General features: G+C 46.5%; 1 protein-coding gene across 1 annotated transcript; it reads right to left on the reverse strand.

Annotated features, from left to right (window-relative positions):
* Positions 1-13,375: 13,375 nt before the first annotated feature.
* On the reverse strand, positions 13,376-20,386 carry MRPL11 (mitochondrial ribosomal protein L11). The gene is made up of 5 exons (XM_063316849.1): positions 19,870-20,386; positions 17,300-17,395; positions 16,146-16,239; positions 14,181-14,340; positions 13,376-13,851 (listed from the first exon to the last, which is right to left on the reverse strand). Exons 1-5 carry the CDS (start codon positions 19,987-19,989, stop codon positions 13,716-13,718), a joined length of 606 nt encoding a protein of 201 aa, XP_063172919.1. The 5' UTR covers positions 19,990-20,386; the 3' UTR covers positions 13,376-13,715.

Below are 20,386 nucleotides of genomic sequence, written 5' to 3' on the forward strand. Positions count from 1 at the left end.
ATAAGTTTGTATTTGTAAAGTGTGGTATCTCCATGTGAATAAAGAACCACCACTGGAGCCAAGAAGAGGCCAGAAATGAGTTAGCCAAGTCCTGATGCCCTGAAGTCCAGGTCTCAGGGCTCAACTGAATTCTTTCTTTCTTTCTTTCTTTGGTTCATGCCAAGACACAACAGGGCACCACTATCTTTGTGAGTCAGAAATGTTCTCTGGAGCATTTTAAAAAAGTCAGCGCTGGGATGCGCACACCTGCTTGCGTCATTTCTTTCTTTTTGAAAACATTCCCCCAACTTGCAGCCCAGTGATTCAATTAACCCAGTTTCTGAATTTGTACAATAACCATAAATGACCAAGGGAGCTGGATTCACACAACCACGCACAAAGAAAAACCCTACAGAAAGTTAACCCCAACTGTACTTAGCATGTTGTGTGAATGCATCGGCGAGACCTTGAATTAGAGCATGTGGTGCACATGGCCTATTATATTCCTAATTGGCCCCAGGATAAAAGTGCTCTGGGCAGATTGCATTAGAAGATTATCATGTTTGTGATAAGCTATATTGGGTCAAACTATTGATCCATCTACGTTAATATTCACTGCATGGAATTGAAATAACTCTTCATATTTCAGACATTCTGCCTACTGAGAGATGTTGAAAATTAAATCTAGGATTAAGCATATACTTTGCCACTCAGAACTACAGCCCTGCTTTTAAAAGGAAGTATTCAGTCATGATTTTGAATACATTGGAAGATAGAACACTTGCCTTGTACTGAGTTACAATATCCATCTAATTTGACACTGTTCACTTGTTAGATTTATATCCTGCCTTTTCATTCTATCTATCTATCTATCTATCTATCTATCTATCTATCTATCTATCTATCTATCTATCTATATTTTTATTCTGCCTTTATTATTTTTATAAATAACTCAACTTTATAAATAACCAGCCTTCAGGCCTAAGGCAGGACTAGAACTCTCCTACCACACCTGATTGACTCTTGGGCTGAGAGAGAGCGACTGGCCCAAAGTCACCCAGCCGGCTTTCATGCCTAAGGCAGGACTAGAACTCCCATACTATGCCTGATTGGCTGTTCAGCTGAGAGAGGGGGATTGGCCCAAGGGCACCCAGCCGGCTTTCATGCCTAAGGCAGGACTTGAACTCACAGCCTCCTGGTTTCTAGCCCAGCACCTTCACCACTAGACCAAACTGGCTCTTTTTGTTGCCAGGCCAGGTAACATTATCAGTCTGGGGGAGAGGAGAGTTTGTTGGCTGTTCATAGAGTAGCTGGCCCTGCCAGTCTTGGTTCTAGCTTCCTTGGTTCAAGGAAGAAAACCACACTCCAGCCAAGACGGGTTAGTGCCAACCTGGGTTTGGTGGTTAGTGGCTTCATCTGTTTTGCAAACCCACTCTGTTGGGTGGGTTTGGAATTCACTGTATTGTTTTTTTGTTTGTTGCCATTCAATTGTGTCCGAGCGGTGTCGACAGCCTGGACTAGTCCCTGCAGTTTTCTGGGCAAGACTTTCAGAAGGGGTTTGCCATTGCCTCCTTCCCAGGGCTGAGAGAGAGCGACTGGCCCAAAGCCACCCAGCTGGCTTTCAAGCCCAAGGCAAGACTAGAACTCTCAGTCTCCTGGTTTCTAGCCCGTTGCCTTAACCACTAGACCAAACTGGCTCTCCGCTGTACTGTACAAAACCAGAAAATAGGCTAATCCAGATGCAGGGAGTATTATTGTGGCCCCTGAGAAAGGAAAACATGCAAATTCCTGAAGAAAAATGGCTTCATTCAGGAAGTGGGGTTTGCAACCCAATCAGTGAATTTTCTTTCTCATCCACCTCTTAAAATTTCCTTGCTTTGCCTCTTGTTCCTCCCGTTTAGTGCTCCTTCCTTTTCTGTCCCCCTCCCAGAAAAAGCGGGGGATCCATTCTTTGACCACCCAGCCGACGCCTTCCAGCCACACTGAAACAAGCTTTAGGCAATTTTTGGAGAGGTTCAAGGGGGTTTCCTGAAGATACGAGAGCTGGGTACAGCTCTGGAGCTTCAAGCTGTGCATGCTTGGTTTAATCAAGTGGGATGTAGTGATGAAGAGCCTGGGCGGTTACCATGGAAACCTAAATTCAAATCCCTCTTTAGCCATGGAAGGTCCTTGTCTGATTTTGGGCCAGTCACTCTCTCTGAGCCCAGCCTGCCTCTCAGGTTGTTGTTCTGGTGGAAAATAAGAGAAGGGAGCACAATATTGGTCTAGTGGTTAAGGTAGCGTTCTAGAAACCAGGAGGCTGTGAGTTCAAGTCCCACCCTGGGCACGAAAGCTGGCTGGGTGACCTTGGGCCAGTCCCTCTCTCTCAGCCCTAGAGCCAATCAGGGGCGGTATGAGAGTTCTAGTCCCGCCTTAGGCATGAAAGCCAGCTGGGTGACCTTGGGCCAGTCACTTTCTCTCAGCCCAACCCACCTCACAGGGTTGTTGTTGTGGGGAAAAGTGGAGGAGGAAGGAGGATTAGGTATGTTCACTGCCTTGAGTTATTTATAAAAATAATAAAGGTGAGATTAAAAATTAAATCAATCCATCGATCAATCAGCCTCCAGGAAGACCACCAAGCTCAGAGAACACCAAGAACTCAGCAATCCTTCCACCTTGATTTCCCCAACCAGATAGCTCTCTAGACGTGTTGGACTTCAGTTCCCAGAATTCCCAGTGGGCTATGCTACTTGGAATTAGGGGAGAGAATTCAGTGCATCCAGAAGGCACTAGGCTGGGGACAGTCATTATCATCTACTACAGAATCAGAAAAAGTGCCTGTCATCTGTGCAAAGACCTCTCCATCGAGGGAGCACCCAATGGTTGGCCTGACATGACATTCTAGACTACGATTCAAGGTGTTATGGGAATTTTGCAGCTGGGGAAAGCAGGCCGTCGCCTTAAGCCAAAATCTGGTTTATTTGATTGGACCAAGCATGGTATGTGAATACAACAGCTGTGTTTTGTTAACCTGCATTTAGAATGTTGTATGAAGATAGTCCAAGCATTTGGGGTCAGGGGGGAAAGAATTCTAAGGAAGAAGAGACTCTGCGTAAAAATGGTGGCAGATTCAAAGACGGATCCACTCCCAACCGAGCGTTGATTGGACCGGAGTGAATCATTTTGCATTGTGACTGTGAATCACTGCCATTTTTGCAATGCTCAGTGGGTTTGGGAAAGAGGGGGAGAAGGCTTGGGGGGGGAGAAGCTTTTGGGGAGGGGGAGCCGATGACTGCAGAATGGCTTGTTTTCCTGGTACAGTACTTCCAAAAATCTCCCATTTCTGTTGCTCGCATCTCTTCTCCCCCCTTGCTGAGTCTAAAAGCCTTCTTGAGCATCCCCCCCTTCACCTCCTTTCTGCTAATTTGGGTTCTGAATCAAGAAACTAAAAACAGCAACGGGAAGCTAAATATAGCAACTTGGAGTGCGTATACACACACACACACACTCATACACACACACACACACCCCGACGCGCCTGCACTTTGTAATTCAGTCTCTGTAGCATCCAACTGTTCCACTGCAGCGTGTGGGGGCGGCCAACGTTGTAGCTCACAGCCAGGGAACTGTGAGAGGAGAAAGAAAGAAACGGGGGAGGTTGGATCCCACTTGTACTTTTACCCCAATAAGGGGATGCCATAAATAAATCTTGAACAAGGAGGTGTTTGAACCCGGAAAAGACTTTTCACAAACCAAAGCTGTATACCTACCAAGCAGACAAGGGACAAGGAGACATGCATAATGTGCAGAGATGTACCCTGGATGGGGACCTGGGGTAGCGTTTTCTCCAAGCCTCCTCTGGCTTTGGCCCAGGACTGCAAAGCAGTCTGAACCCCCCTGCCCCCTGGAGGACACTGACAAGGAATGGGGGAATTTAATTAACTTCACTTGCCATGTTTAACTTGATTAAACCCACCCATTTTCGGGCCTGCCTGGATTTTCAACACATACTTAAACAGAGAGACCTGAAGATCCCTTTGCATAACATGCAATCATGGTTAGTTATAACCCCAGTTCCTTTTTTTCAGGGGCTTACTGCATTGAGTTAGTTTGCAGATGAGTATATGGGCTGAGCCCCCCAAAATCAGTGAATTCAAGAGAAGAAGGACTGAAGGAAAATTAAGCATCTTGTGCAGATCTTCAATGAACAAAGAGGCTGAGTTCGCCAAGCAGAGTAAGCCACAAGCAAGCAAAAACCAGCCAAGATCAGATCTAACCTAGATTACTGTATTGCAGTAATGCAACAGTTAGGGGTTGAGCTGACCATTGTGAATGGGGTTGGGAGCAGCCAGATTCCCAGTACAGAACATCAGGCCATCCAACTCAGTTTGGTTGGCACGGCCAGCCGCCCATCCTTTCCCAAGAAGTCAGGTAGGATTTTTTTCCAACCCTCCCTGAATAAATCCTATAAAATAGATGCTTGGTCCCAAAACAAGTCCTTCCCTTTTTAAAAAATGGTAACATGCCAGTCCTCACCACTCTAAATGAAAGTCCTCCTAGTCTAGTATAATTGTCTTCTCTTTTCCCCCTTTTCCTTAGTTCTCCTTGGAGATGTTGTGGATTTAAAACATCCCAGTTCTCATCCTTCCCAAAACACCCCCAGGTGTTGGTAGAGTGGTGAATCCTGCCTTGCTCCTCCCCGCATTCCCTGGATGTACTATATATCTGTGCCCTCTCTAACATTCGCTCTACTTGTAAGATGGTGGAGAAGAAAAGAGATTATTTCTCAAGCTGCAGGTAACATCACCTAAAATACCGTCTCATTCGCTGGCTGGGTTCGCACAACACAGCTGTCCAGTGTCTCTCAATCTGGGCAACTTCCAGCCGTGTGTACTTCAACTCCCAGAATTCTCAGCAACAGCCTACTGGCCAGGGAATCCTGGGAGTTGAAGTCCACAAAGTTGGAAGTTGTCCAAAATTGCACTAATGTGATACTAAAAAGGGGGTTGCTTGTGGTTTGGCACACTGTGGAAACCCAGCCTTCAGGGTGAAAATATGGTGTGTTTATTTGGGCTTAGTTTTGCTAACCTGGGTTTAGGAGGTTGTGGAAATCCAGCCATTGTCTCCCGATGGCTACAGAGTGAGAGACCCCCCCCCACCCCAGCTTTCCTGATAGCTGTATTTATACCTGCTGGCTGTTTCTTCCTTCTTAGAGTAAAACCTTTGGCAATTTCCTTTTATGATCATCTTTCGATGGGCAGAGCCCTCCTGATAATTTTAGCAAAGCATCCCAACGTTTGTGCTTGATCAGGAAGGACCGGCTGCCAATGCGCTTAGTCTAGGAAAAAGGAGGGGGGGGAATACATTCAGCAGCCAAGGAGGAAGAGCGAAAGGAGGAGTTTGTTGCAGGAGGGCACCAATCGCGGGATTGCCACCTTGTTACATAAAATAGCCCCCACGCTGATCCTGCCTTTAATCTGTTACTTTTATAACCCAGGAGAGCACACTCTATTTTTACTTTTCTACCTAGCTAGGACAAAAAAAGAAGGGGGGGAAAAAAAAGACGGTGAAGCAGCAAGCATAGAAAACTGGAGGTTTTGCAATCATGGTTCCAGGTGTTTGGGGAAAGAAGCTGCAATCGATTCTTGGTTATCTAGGTCTGAGGCTCCAAGAGTAGGTCACTCACACAGGCTTCCCGATCCCCGAATCATTGTTTGTTCAGTTCTCCTTGGGGTGGGGGTTGCTGTATTGTCTCTGCACCTAGAAGCCAGTGGCTGCTGGTCCCCAGACAGCAAATTTTGAAAAACCTTGAACTGATCCAGTTCTTCCACTCCCAGTTGCATCCGTTCAATACACTACCCTAAAACACAGTAGGCTCAGCTGTGGTTATGCGAAACCCACAATGGCCTGAGGCCACACGTTAGCCATAGTTCACAGCCCACACTGTAGGGCAGTGCTTCTCAACCTTGGCCACTTTAAGAGGGGTGGACTTCAACTCCCAGAATTCCCCAGCCAGCAAGTGGTAGTTACTTACCTTCATTTCTCTGAAAATTTCAGATTCCAAAGAGGAGTGTTAAATTTTGTTGCCCTCAACCCACAAGATACCAACATCCCCAAACTGTTCCAGTCAGCTGCTCTCTTCACTACGGGGGCGACGGGGAAGCCTTCTGCACTTCCTCAGAGACACCACTTCCACTTCCTGACCCTTGGGGAACAGGAGGTGTTGAAACAGTCCAACGTGTGTTACTTTACTGTACCATCTATAGCAGTGTTTCTCAACCTCGGCCATTTTGAGATGCATGGACTTCAACTCCCAGAATTCCCCAGCCAGCAGGCTGGCTGGGGAATTCTGGGAGTTGAAGTCCACCCCTCTTAAAGTGGCCAAGGTTGAGAAACTCTGCCGCAGGAGTTTCCATAGCATGCTAAACTACAAACCAGCTGGCCACATTTCAGCATAGTTCACTGTGGGAACTCAGCTGGGTTGCACTCAGTCTTGGTGTGTATAACCATGGTGTGCTGCATAAACCACAGTTTGCACCACACACACCCCAATCCATAAGCCCTGATTTCCAGCGGCCAGGCTTGTACGAAACGCTGTAGCGTGGGAATTCAGCCAGACGGGCCCTTGTTTTTAACAGAGAGGGTCTCAGATATGAAAGCTGAGGGGGGAACAGGAAGAGGGGCCCTCTGCACATGTTCAGATTCCCTCTTGCCTTTACAATCAGCAACACATACTCCAATGTGGAGTCTCACTCGATGACGGTTTTATTCCAATTTCTACACAAAAATCAGAAATTGAGTCAGAACATCCCTCCATGGAGGAAACGTCCTTAAAGCAATCTAATCCTGTTCCCCTCTTACTGGGATGCTTAGAAAATATGATACAGAACACCTCATGCTCCTCCAAACATTAAATAGCCCCAGGAGATCTACCACAAACTCCTTGCCATAAACCTTGTCAACATTTCCTCCATCCATCCATCCATCAACTATCTATCATCTCTGCTTCCTTGAAGGACAGAGGACAGCTGCTAGTCAACAGGGGCCTGACGGGCACTTTGCACATGCCCAGAAACCTGCACATTCACGGCTTAGCCCTGAGAAGAGCTCGCAAACTAAGTTGCTGGAACAAATTAGGGATTCTTTCCCCACCTGCATCACTGCTGCAGAAGGACCTCTTCCTCCTTCACCCAGATCCTCTCTACATTTCTGCAAACGGTGCTGAAAGATGCTAGTGGGTTTGCGTACGCAGTGAAATTCAGAGGCAGGCATTTAAAAGCCCTAATTGCTGCTCAGATGGAGAGGAGTTGGAGGGGGCCGTTTTCATAAAACTATCATCCCCCCAATCATTACGATGAGCTGCCCATGGCTTTGGAGGAGAGAAGAAACCGGGAGCAGCGGTTCGACAGCCTCCTGAGTGTTACAAAGTTCACAGCCTTAGTGGGGAAACTTGAGTAGACCGGTTGGATTCTCATCCTTTGCACCCTAACCATTGCTGCTGTTAGGCAATGTAAGCTGCCCACAGTCCCGCTCTCCAAAAGCCAAGCCTTTCATCTGTCCAACTTACTGGGAGAAAGAGGGCATCACCAGTTGAACTGCAGCCTGCCTCAAAGCCTAAATCGTACTACACTTTGGATGCAACCAGATTTTCTTCTCCTCCTCCCTCCCCTGTTCTCCCTCCATTTTCCTGTGTCAGGTTTGAGATTGTAAGCTCCTTGGGGCAGAGAAGTTGACTCACCTGCTTTCAACACAAAAATGAGCAATTTTATCTCACCATTTTATTCCTCAGTCCTGCCCCCGCACCCCAGCACATGGATGGTCTCCTTCCCCTTGGTGAAGAATTGTGGCAGCGGATAGCAACAGCCATGCTGAATCACAGACCGCTGCGGCTGGGTTTGAGGGCAGGGAGGAATTGCTTTTGAAGACACCCGTAAGAGGGAAAAAACACATTTTCCTTCTGCCTGGTCAGGGTTGCATGGGAAGGAACATTTGGAATGGCCAGCTCAGATGCTGAATTTCCTCAGAAACAGGCCACATTTCCACTCCTCCCCCGGGTGAGGCTCTGCCCCTTTAAAGCCATCTACGTGGCTGGTAGGAGGGAGAGCTGACGCAGCTGCATTCTCCCTTTTGCAGCCAAAATTGGGGAAAAGGCTGAAAAGCTTGGAAAAGAAAAAAGAAAACAAGGGGAACTAAGCAACTGAGCTCTTGCGTCATCAGGGCCTCCCCTCCCTCCCTCCTCCCCCCTCTCTCAGCCTGCATCACATTGCCATGGCAACAGCATCCAGAGGATGAACGCTTTTTGAGTTGCATCTCAGGACTGGAGGAGAAAGGCTTGGGAGTTGAAAGGCCCTTTTCCAACAAAAGTAATGGAGAACAGAGGCTGGCTGACACCAGAGATGTTCCTTCCACCTTGGAGAAGTCGAAGAAAAGGAGAAAACACGAAACACCACTCCAGCTTTTCATGTAAGCGGGCATCCTGGCAGGCTACTTCTTGGCATAAAGATACCTTAGCAGCAAGCCCCAGCTTTGCATCCAAAGTCCTGTTTTGTTTTGTTTTTTTAATCCCTGACATCTGCAGTTCAACGATGGAACCAATTCTGACTCCTTCCCTGTACAAATTTATGGACCTGCTGCCAGCCAGTGCCAACAGATATAGTATTAAAGGGGGGGGGAGAGAAGTTGCCCCAGGGGGTGTAATGTCCTTGCAATTTGGATTTGCTCTGGGCTGAAGCAGATAGAGACCATCCTACACCACTATTTCGCTATCATAACCTGCTTCGCAGATTGAATAAAACTGCCCCGTTGAAACCCCATTTTGAGGGGAAATAAAATGGAAAAGGTGGGCCTTTCAAGTGGGCTTTCGCTGTTTAGCGGGGTGGGCGAAGAAACTAACAATGGCCAGAGTCACACATTGTGCTAAACTGAAGGCAAAGGACAGCCATGGTGGCTTACTCAAGTGCATTGTTCCTCAACCTTGGCAACTTGGAGATGTGTGGACTTCAACTCCCAGAATTCCCCAGCCAGCCTTGGAATTCTGGGAGTTGAAGTCCACACATCTCCAAGCTGCCAAGGTTGAGGAACACTGCTCTAGGGAATTAATCAGCCACCAAAAAGAGGACTTGGAATTTGAGACTGGCATCCCAGAGACAACATATCTACAGGAGATCCCCTCTTTCTGCACCCCAACTGCTCAGTTGCCTCTCCCGTATTTTTACCCAGGCCCAGTCTCCTCCCACCCACAAAGCTGTAGCAAAAGGATGCTAAGCAGCTTCATCTGTTGCTCTGGAAGCCCAGGGTACCAATCAGGAGTCAGTGACCACAAGCATCTGATGTCAAGGGAAGGAAGTCACAGTAGTCCAGCCACTGATGGGATTCCCACAGGCACTGATCAATTTCTAAGAGCCGCTGGGTTTTTATCATCGTTCACTCCAGCATGGATAGGAAGAACGAGTTTGTGTGTTTCTCCAAGCACTAAAAAAATGGCTTAGCTTAGTTCTGGCCCCTGCCGGGTTCTTCCGAGCAGTTTGCTTAATTCTATGCTAAGAGCGAACGAGGGGGAAACCCTTTTCAAATGCCTGCCAGGAACGGGCAAAAGATCCATCTATGGACCCAGGGTTCAAAGGACCGAAACAGAGGGCTCCGAGAGCGGGGAGGTCCAGATTCAATCTTCCACTAAGCCAAAGGAAGATCGGTGGAGTTTCAACCATTCAGCATTTCCAATCGTCCTACCTCACAGGGCTGTTGGCTATACAATCAAGGAAGAGGAGAAAATACTAGCTGTATCACTTTGAGCTTTTGGAGAAAAGAGCAGGATATACATTTAACAAATGTTCCAGAAAGCAACAGGGTGGGAATGACTAGCAAAGGTTAAGGGGGGGGGGGGGCAACGATGTTAGAATTGTGTAGTTTTATTAAGCTTCCTTCTGCCCACCCTCCCCTATAACTTTACCTGATCGGTTTTGAGACAGAAACCAGGTGGCCAACTTGATTCTACATATGTATATGCAGAATCATTGGCTGAGTTCCCACAGCACATTAAAGTGGGACAGGCTAGTTTGCGGTTCAGTGAATTAAGACAGCTTATAGTTTACTAGTTTGGACACACAGTTTTGTGAGCACAGTCTTTGTGTTTAAATCCAAGGTTGGTTAAACATGCTAGAGTTAAACCAGCCAATATATAGGGCTTATTCTTAAATCAAGGGGTAGAGATTTGCAATCTTAGTTATTGTGCAATCCCTCAGCTTACCCGCCCACCCCGTTACAAAGACAAACCTGCATCCGTTCCACCCAAGACACAATTGGGACTGGAACTTCTGTCACTAAGCAAGGCGGTTGTTTATTTATTTATTGCTCAAATTTAGCCACCGCCCATCTCCCCCAAAAGAGGGACTCTGGGCAGTTTACAGTAAAATCCAGTGCAAAATATAAACATTAAAATCACATAAAACAGTTATAATAAAATACAGTAAATAAATAGAATCCAAGAAAGGTATAAAATCCAGGCTGGTGGGAGGGACTTTAGGGTGCGAGCCACCCGCAAGAATGGTTGCTCACTTTCCCACCCCAGGCGAGACGGCAGAACCAGGTCTTCAGGGCCTTCTGGAAGGTCAGGAGCGAGGGGGCCTGCCTCACCTCTGGGGGCAAGATGTTCCAAAGGGCAGGGGCCACTGCAGAGAAGGCCCGCCTCCTGGACCCCGCCAGATGGAATTATCTTGCAGACGGGGTCCGCAACATGCCCTCCCTGCATGATCAGGTGGGATGGGTCGATGTAACGGGGGCAAGACAGTCCCTCAGGTAGCCTGGCCCCATGCCATGTAGGGCTTTAAAGGTGATAACCAAGACCTTGGATTGGACCCGGAAGCTCGCTCAGTGAGTGAGTTATATGTGCCAATCTAGGGGCACCAAAAATAGCCCGTGCGGCTGCATTCTGGACCAGCTGAAGCTTCCAGATACTCTTCAAGGGTAGCCCCATGTAGAGCACATTGCAGTAGTCTATATTGGTTGTTAAGTGAGTCACACTCAATTGTACGACCTTCTTCCCACGGTCATTAAGCGAATCGCTGTGGTCATTAAGTGAATCTGGCTCCCCACATTGACTTTGCTTGTCAGAAGCCAGCTGGGAAGGTTGCAAATGGCGATCACGTAACCCTGGAATGCTGCAACCGTCGTAAGTGCAAGCCAGTTGCCAAACACCTGAATTTTGATCATGTGACTGCAAGGACGCTGCGACGATCATAAATGCGAGGACCGGCTGTAAGTCATTTTTGTTAGCACCGTCGTAACTTTGAAGGGTCACTAAACGAATGGTTGTAAGTCAAGGACTACCTGTATTGCTTTTTTGTTTTTAGTTGTACACGTTGCCTTTAGAGTGGGGTTGTAAGCTGCCCAGAGTTTGGTTTTAAGATGGGCAGCTATACCAACATTTTAAATAAATAAATAAATAAAATTTTGCGGGGCCGCTCATCACCGATTGTTTCTGCATGCCCTATCGGAGTTGGTATGCTCCAGATCCCATCTATGAGGGAGTGCCATTTTGTGGGACCTAAGATTTGTGAGTTCAGTCACAGCACCTGCCTTGTGGAACAGCACATCCCCAGAAACCCAGATGCCCCCGACCCTGTTGGCTTTTGCTGAGGCATTACAGACTTGGCTGTTCCCCCAGGTTTGGGGCCAGGAGGTTAATTAAGCTGTCGTTTGAGCTGCTTGGTTCCAGTCCTCAAACTGGAAAGTTCTTAGACCTCACACATAGTTCTTCACTTACCTTGTTCGTTCTGGTTATTTATACTGTGTTCCTGCTATGGTTTTGAGCCCTTTGTTTGCCATCTAGTCCCACGGCACTGTGAAATGCAGTGACTAAATGAATGAATGAACGAAGTACTGGCCAACCACGTCTAAAAAATGTCAGCAAGAAAACTACACGGATTAGTTCCTGCACAGTCACTACGGCTGACAAGGGCCATGATGATGATAACTAGCTATGACACATTGGTACCTCACCGAAAACCAAAGAAAATGATTCTCCGTCTCTCCCCCAAACTATTGATATGCAAAATTATGCCAATTTCTTCAAAGACGATTCATATAATTAGACTGAGATTTTATTTTTTAAAACCGAATGACTGCAGTAAATTATCATCATGCCAACCTCCTCAGTGGGGCCTCTGGTGGAGGCCGAACAACTCTGAAAAGAAAGGGCTGTGTGTGGAACACGGAGCGGCCTTAATCGTATAGAAGGTCTTACAAGTATTTTTCGGGGTGAGAAAAATATCTGCTGGGGAGGGAAGGCACAGAAAGATGAAAGAGGACGGAGCACAAAGCAACAGGAAAATCATCACAACTACCTTTGATTCTTTCAAAACTCATTCAAAGTGTTTGTGGCATGTGAAAATGCTTATTCTCTCCAATTTCTTGATCTATCCATACTTTTGCAAAGTATCTAACAATCATCTACTCTCCAGGCTAGTATCGTAATTCTTGAAAAGGGATCGAAGAAAATGGAAATTAACGAAGGAATGGTATGAGCGGCATTAAAAGGAGGATTTTTTGAGGACCTATTATCTAGAATTTTCCCAGGCTTTGGATTCACTTGCGTGTTTGACTAGAACAGCCTTTCTCAACCTGGAGGAACCCTTGAAATATTTTTCAGGCCTCGGGGACCCCTGCCCGTTCAGGCTCAATTATAGGCCAGAAGTTACAAAATTATTATATTCGTTTCACGGGCAGGCCTGTGTATATGCATTCACAGTGTTCTTAAACTAAGAAGAATGAAACTTACCTCTTTCATGTGAAGTTGCCCGAATTTGAAATAATTTTTAAAATAAATTGTGATCTCCCGGGGATCCCTTAGTGACCTCTCGTGGAACCCTAGGCTGCCACTGAACCTTTTTTGAGAAACCCTGGACTAGAACCTCAAGATCCACCACTGAAATAGAACGTACTAATTCTGAGCTCAGGAATCTGCTGTTTAGTATTAAAACAGACCCATCATCTTATTCCCTGCCCTCAAATCCGCATTATACTTCTCCAAAATAGCCTTAGCAGTGTAATTTACCACAGAAGAGTGTTCCTCAACCTTGGCAACGATGATGTGTGGACTTCAACTCCCAGAATTCCCCAGCCTCCAGGAATTCTGGGAGTTGAAGTCCACCCATCTTAAAGTTGCCAAGGTTGAGAAACACTGCCACATGGGGTAGATTGCTCCTTCTTTTGCTAAAACAACAAAGCCAAAAAATCTCACCAGCTGAGTATGTTTACCTTCTCCACTTCCCTTGGACAGATGACTGCTGGTTTGAAAGTTTTATTTGGAATTTTTAATACGTTTTACCATGCAGCCTTTCCACGATCGGCCTCTGCATTCATTTTGGCTGGAACCTAATTTTGGTTGTGTTCTTTGATGAGCGATAAGGGATAAAAAATCTTGGAAATTAATATCCAACAGGTTTATTCTTCTGACTAACAGAGAGACATGAGCTTTGTCCTACGCCCATGAAAGACAGAACCCAGGAATCTGGACGACCAAGACAGACACACCAACATGGGCCAGGCCTGGGAGATTTGGGCTTGCCACAGTTAATTTAAAAGGCTCTGACAATAATTACACAGCAACCCAGTTTGGCAGCCCCAAGTCTCCTGCCTTTGAGCATTTCTTCCTGCTCTGCTTCAGCCAGCTGGACTCTGTGCAGATTTCAACTCCCAGGCCGTGAGGGGATGGGGCAAGACCCTTGCTTAGAGCATCACCTTTCCAAGGGCTCTGCCCTTCAGGCTGCGGTAGCAATAGAGGCCGCCACAGTCTCTTTTTTCTTTGCTACCCGTTCAGCTGCTCTGGCTTCGGCCTCAGCTGCCAGCTTCTCTTCGTGCTCCTTCAGGAAGACTCCATATTCTTCTGCATTCAATCTAACCGGGGAGAGAGAAGAACAGAGACTTGCAGCCACTTGGTCGAAAAAGGAAAAAAAAACCCTCTTTCACTGGTTGCTCGATGAGCCTCAGAACTCTGGCCCAATTTCCCAATTCAATCATATTTATTCGGCCAATGACCAGCAAACAGAACTCTGGCCTGCCACTTTTCCCATTCATTTTCCCAACAAGGTTCCTAGGAAGCAGTCCTAGGTCGCAGGATGTCTTCCTCCTCTCTCGGAATCCTGGCCTCCCCGCCAGCTCCCAGGGAAAATGCGCCAGGGAAACAGCGCCCGCTTCTGTTCCCAGCTGCGCCTCTTGATACTCACTCTTTCACCACTTTGATGCCCATCGACCGGGCGCTCCCAATCAGGGTCTTGATGACCGTCTCTAGAGGCATGTCGCGGAGCACAAATGCGGAGTCCTGGGATTTCACCAGAGCGATTTCGTACAGGTGCTTCAGAGTCAGCATCCCGGCGACCTCGTGGCCTACAGAGGATGGAGGTGCTCTTAAAGCCCAAGGCAGCCCCAGCCTGCTGCCAGGTTGCTGAACTGAGTTCTCACGCTTTGGGCAGCTGACAACCCCTAAAAGCAGGGTAGTCCCGGGGCACCTCTCACCCGATTTCTTAAAAAGGAAAAGGGATTCGGTTATGGAAGTAACCTCAAAAAACTTGTAAGACCTTTCTTGGCAAGAAAGGTTAGCTTTCAGAACCCAAGCCAATTCTCCTGATGTTTCCAAGCTGAGAACTGGCTATCTGTTTCCAGATAATGGAAGAACATGCAGGTGTTCTAAACCAATTGCATCTTCCAGTCTCTCCCAGTCTTCCTCTTTCCTGTCACTAAGGTGCCTGTTATACAGGTAGTCCTCAACTTGCGACCACAATCTGGACCGGAATTGCCGTCGTTAAGTCATTGTGGTCATAAATTGAGTCACCATGTGACCGGACCCATTTTTACAACGGTCATTAAGCAAATCACTGTGGTTGTTAAGCAAATCCAGCTTCCCAAATGGACTTTTTTTTTGCCATAAACCAGCACAAATCATGATCACGTGACCGCAGAATGCTGCAACTGGTCATAAATGCAAGCCAGTTGCCAAGCACCCGAATTGCAATCATGTGACTGCAGGGATGGTACAACAGTTGTAAGTGCGAGTCCAGGTCATAAAGCACTTTTTCTGAGGCTGTTGTAACGTTGACCCATCATTAAACGAATGGGGACTGCCTGTACTGCTTGGTAGCCCCATTAAATTTAATCAAAACCCACTGATAAAGGAATTAATTTTTAAAGTAATTAAATTTTTAGCTAATAAGATTAATTAATTTTAACCGCCCAGAGTCCCTCTCTTTGGGGGAGATGGGCGGTGGCAAAATTTGAAAAATAAATAAAATTAATTTTCCCCCAAGGAGGAAGGGTGTGTGTGGAAGGGCTGCAGATCATTAAAAAAAATCTGGCACTGGATCTTAGTCCACCTTCTGCCCCTGGACTAAACTCCGCCCCTTCAATGGTAGGAGGAGCTCGAAAACATCCACCCCAATCTACTGGTGTCCCAAGGATCTTGGTTGTTGGCGATCTGTCAGCGACTCGATCATACCAGGCGCATTCCAAATCCAGAACAGCTAGGTTTCAGATTGCAATGGGCTGTGAGAGTCACCTTGGGAGACAAGAGGAAGAGCCACAGCCTAGACAATGGTCTGATAAACGGAATCCAAAGGAGGGACGGGGTGGAGACAGCGTCTCAGAAGAGCCCCTCCTACTTCTCTGGAGAGTAAAAGCAAGGGAGGGGAGAAGCGCTTTCTGATTTGCAAGCTGTAACTTCCAGCAAAGGGACGCGGTGGCGCTGCGGGTTAAACCGCTGAGCTGCCGATCGGAAGGTCGGCGGTTCGAAACCGCGTGGCGGGGTGAGCTCCCGTTGCTCGTCCCAGCTCCTGCTCACCTAGCAGTTCGAAAACATGCAAATGTGAGCAGATCAATAGGTACCGCTTCGGCGGGAAGGTAACGGCGTTCCGAGTCGTCATGCTGGCCACATGACCCGGAAGTGTCTACGGACAACGCCGGCTCTAAGGCTTAGAAACGGAGATGAGCACCGCCCCCTAGAGTCAGACACGACTGGACTTTACGTCGAGGGAAACCAAGTGCTTCTTGCATGGACTACCTCGAAAGGCTGACGCAAACATAACGTCCGGGCATTTGTGCCACACCCAGCCCTACTGCCTGCTCTGTTTACCTCTTCCACCACCCCATCCTCCCTCCTCCAGGTCTCCCAGACTTTCCTCCCTCGTCCCTTCTCTTACCAGGAGATGAAGCTCCCTTTTCTACGCCAGCCGCTGAAAGTAAAAAATAGGTGGCTGTTGGCTTGTTTATCTGAAGTTCGTAGGACCTGTCAGACTACAGCAAAAAAATAAAAATAAAAGTGGAAAAAAGGAGAGACGATACAGAATGCTGGGTTTATACTAAAAATATAAATGGAGAAAGGTAACATATCAACATTTTAATACGTTATTAAAAGTTATGTTTCTTTTGTATTCTCTTTCATACAACACTGGGCATTTATTTTTACCCAACAGTACTATTCATAGATTTTCCTGCCCATACAGCCAAACATTCGGTCAGAACGGAAAATAAACTACTGACTGCTCTGTGCTGTGGAGGAACATTGCCATTTTACTTAAGTTCAGTTGTGATTCTTAAAGGTAAAGGTAAAGGTTTCCCTTGACGTAAAGTCCAGTCGTGTCCGACTCTAGGGGGCGGTGCTCATCTCCGCTTCTAAGCCTTGGAGCCGGCGTTGTCATAGACACTTCCGGGTCATGTGGCCAGCATGACGACTCGGAACGCCGTTACCTTCCCGCTGAAGCGGTACCTATTGATCTACTCACATTTGCATGTTTTCAAACTGCTAGGTGAGCAGGAGCTGGGACTAGCAACGGGAGCTCACCCCGCCGCGCGGTTTCGAACCGCCGACCTTCCGATCAACAGCTCAGCGGTTTAACCCGCAGCGCCACCGCGTCCCTCATTGATTCTTAGTTCCCTATTATTCTATATAATTAGAATTTATCTAATTATTCCTAACTCATTGATGTTTTAGAAAGCTATTGCCTCCGTGACATTTTTTAAATTCCTGATTTATTGGTGTTATACTCTTTTATTCTTTTTTTTTTTAATGTTCTTGCTGGTACTTGTTTATATATGTTCTCCAAAGTGCTCAATTAAAAAAAAAAAAAAAAGAACGCAGGAAGCCACAGCTCGTCGCTTGGAATCCTTTAAGAGAGGCTGCATCCAGTCCTGAGCCTGGAATTCAAGTCTATAGTGTGCAAAATGTTTGAAAAAAACAGATGGTCTCTGGGGCAGTTCCAGACCCGCTTCTGAATGTTGACTAGGAATTCAGGGTGAAAGTCCCCCTCTAGCCCCCCAAAATCTTTAAAATTAAGGAAGGAAGTTCTCTTTTCACCTTGATGTCAATCTGGGTGGGCAGTGGGATCCCTGGTATGAAGTCCTTTGTCCGCTCATTGAAATCCTTGCAGAACTGTCCAATGGGAATGCCGTACTTTTTGCGGGGAGAGACGAAGACAGAGGAAGCGTATTTAGCCATTTTAAAACCTCAACCACCCAGGATCCTAATCTTTTCCCCCAGAAAGGGTAACATCTCTGTGCTAATCCAGCTCCACGCTGCACATGTTCTGGGCACTATACTTCTAAGAAAATCCAGGGAAAAAAGGAGCAGATTGAGGGAACAAGGAGTGATTTGGGACTGAAACGAAGTCCTTGACATTAAGGGACAGAGGGAACCCAGCATGTTTAGGCTATATTAACAAATGTTCAAGAGGGCCAGTAAGAAATTCCCCCCAGGTTCTCTTCAAACCTGAAGGGCTGCCATTAATACTGACAATCTGTTCCAGCCTTTCTCAACCTTTTGACCTGGGAGGAGCCCCTGAAATATTTTTCAGGCCCCGGGGAACCCCTGCCCGTTCAGGCTCAACTATAGGCCAGAAGTTAAACAATTATTATATTCATTTCATGAGGAGGCCTGTATAGATGCATTAAGTGTTCTTAAACTAAAAATAAAGAATGGAACTTGCCTCTTTAATGTGAAGTTGCCCAAATTTGAAATATTTTAAATAAATCATGATCCCCCAGGGAACCACTAGTGGCCTCTTGCGGAACCCTGGGGTTCCATGAAACCCGGGTTGAGAAACCCTGATCTATTCTCTATTGTCTCACAATACGGGAGATGGAATAAAGGTCTTAAAGTTACCCAAGACAGATTCCACTTGAATGCTAGGAAAAACTTCCTAGCAGAGCAGTTTGACAGTGGGACCGGTAACCAACAGAAGCTGTTGGCTCTTCTTTAGTGGGCAGCCATCTCTGTTGGGAAAGATTTAATTCAGCCACCTGTTTTGAACTGGGCTTCCTGGCCTCAATATTCCTTCCCAGTTCCACAAGCTGATGCAAAGAACACTCTTTTCAGTGAAAGACCAACCAGTTGCATCCAGAGGCATTAATTTAAACCTTGCTTGATTTATGGGGATTTAGGTTGTTGTGCAAAGCCAGAAAATTGGGGAAGTCTGTAGTACAGGGTTTCTCAACCAGGGTTCCATGGAACTCCAGGGTTCTGCAAGAGGTCACTGGAGGTTCCCTGGGAGATCACAATTTATTTAAAAAATTATTTCAAATTTGGGCAACTTCACCTTAAAGAGGTAAGTCTCACTCTTTATTTTTAGTGTGAGAACACTGTTAATGCATCTACACAGGCCTACCCATGAAACTGATATAATAATTTTGTAACTTTGGCCTATATTGGAGCTTGAATGTGCAGGGGTTCCCCGAGGCCTGGAAAATATTTCAAGGGCTCCTCCAGGGTCAAAAGGTTGAGGAAGGCTGCTGCAGTATGTTAAACTTGCTCCTACTCTTTGGAATCCATTCCTCCTTGAATTACACTGAGAGTTCAATCTTAGGAGGTCTTTAAATGCCCTTAAAATGCTCCTTTTTCAGGTCCCTTTTCAAGATGGAAGAATTACTCTGTTCGGTCGCAGTACCCAATACCAGTTCAAATTATGGTGGTGCTGGGATTGGATAATTATTGTTAAACTGATTATAATGGATATATTATTAGATTTTCATCCTACCTGTTAATTTATTTATATATACAGAGAGGTCAATTCAAAGCAGTGAATATGCCTAATGCTCCTGCCTCCTATTTTCCCCACAACAAGCCCTAGTTCTATCAACTGTTGCATCTGGACAGGATTAATGCGGCTACTCTGGTCATCCACAGGGCTCTGCTGCTCCTCGGGCGGGATCAACGTGTCCCCTCCTTCTATGGGGGAATTTCTTACTTGCCACTGCCCTGAAGAGTTTCACTGCACAGCAGTACCCAGGCCATAGGAAAAAGAGGCCATGTCCAAAGGCCATTTACAATTACTCCCAGATCCATACATCCAAAATCCAACCCTAACAAAACAACTCCATAAAACCACACACACACACACAAAACAGCAGCAATATTCCAGAAACAACTGTGTTAATCTTTAGAGCTCAGTGCCACAGGGGGAAAAAAAATCAGGTCAGCTTCCAGAAACAAGGACTGAATTACTGGCCCCTCCTCCCCCAGAATGGCTGGGTTCGTACATCACACTAGACTAGTTTGTGGGTTCTGTGTGTTGTGGGCACTGAGGCATTGTCTTAGCCGGCTGCGTAAATAAAGTTGTGTTAAACCAGAAGAACGTTTATTCTTGAGGCACAGCATATGATGCGAACACATGTGTTTTTCTTAAAGAAATATTTAGCATGTTATGTGAGCCCTGTCTATCAGTTCTTTTATTAATTCATGGCTAGTCTCAGCAGCATAAGCTAGGCTCAGCTGGAGGGAAAAAACAAAAAAGAACTTGGTTCCCAGCCCAATTTGTGGCCAGTTCACAGCTGAATTTGCTGATCTAACTTCTTCCTTGCCGATCTAACCTCCGGTGCTATCTCTATATAGTTAACCTAACTTTGCCACCCTTGTCTTTCTCCTCTGGTTACCTGTCCAAGAAGAGGTCCCAGAGGTGGACCTGGAACGGCCTGTCCAGCTTTGATGATTGACCGGATCACACTTCCAGCAGTTCCCTTCACCAGTTTGCCAGTTTGGGCAAGCTTTGACATGATGGCTTGGACTCTGCACAGACCTAGATTGGAAAGAGATTAACTGAGAAGGGAATTTGGGATGAATGGAATAATCTTACACAAGGAGGACAGAGCAAATATGTTATAGGATGTCTGAAATGGAAATAACAGGGAGAAAAATTCATAGATTCATCTCCTTGGGAGACAGCAGTGTATAATTGGGGAGGCCAAGATTAGTCCATTCTGGTCTCAGCAGATGGCAGTATTCAGCCGACATTATCTGGTGTCGGAGGCTAAGCAGGATTAGATATGGTTAGTGTTTGGATGGGACACCACCAGGAAATCCCAGGGCTGTACGTACAGATTGGGAAATCAAACAACATCCTGGGAAAGGCAATGGCAAACTGCAGTTGTTGCCAAGAAGGAAACTCGGCTG

The sequence above is a fragment of the Candoia aspera genome, chromosome 17, assembly GCF_035149785.1.
Source record: "Candoia aspera isolate rCanAsp1 chromosome 17, rCanAsp1.hap2, whole genome shotgun sequence".
Classification (NCBI taxonomy): domain Eukaryota; kingdom Metazoa; phylum Chordata; class Lepidosauria; order Squamata; family Boidae; genus Candoia; species Candoia aspera.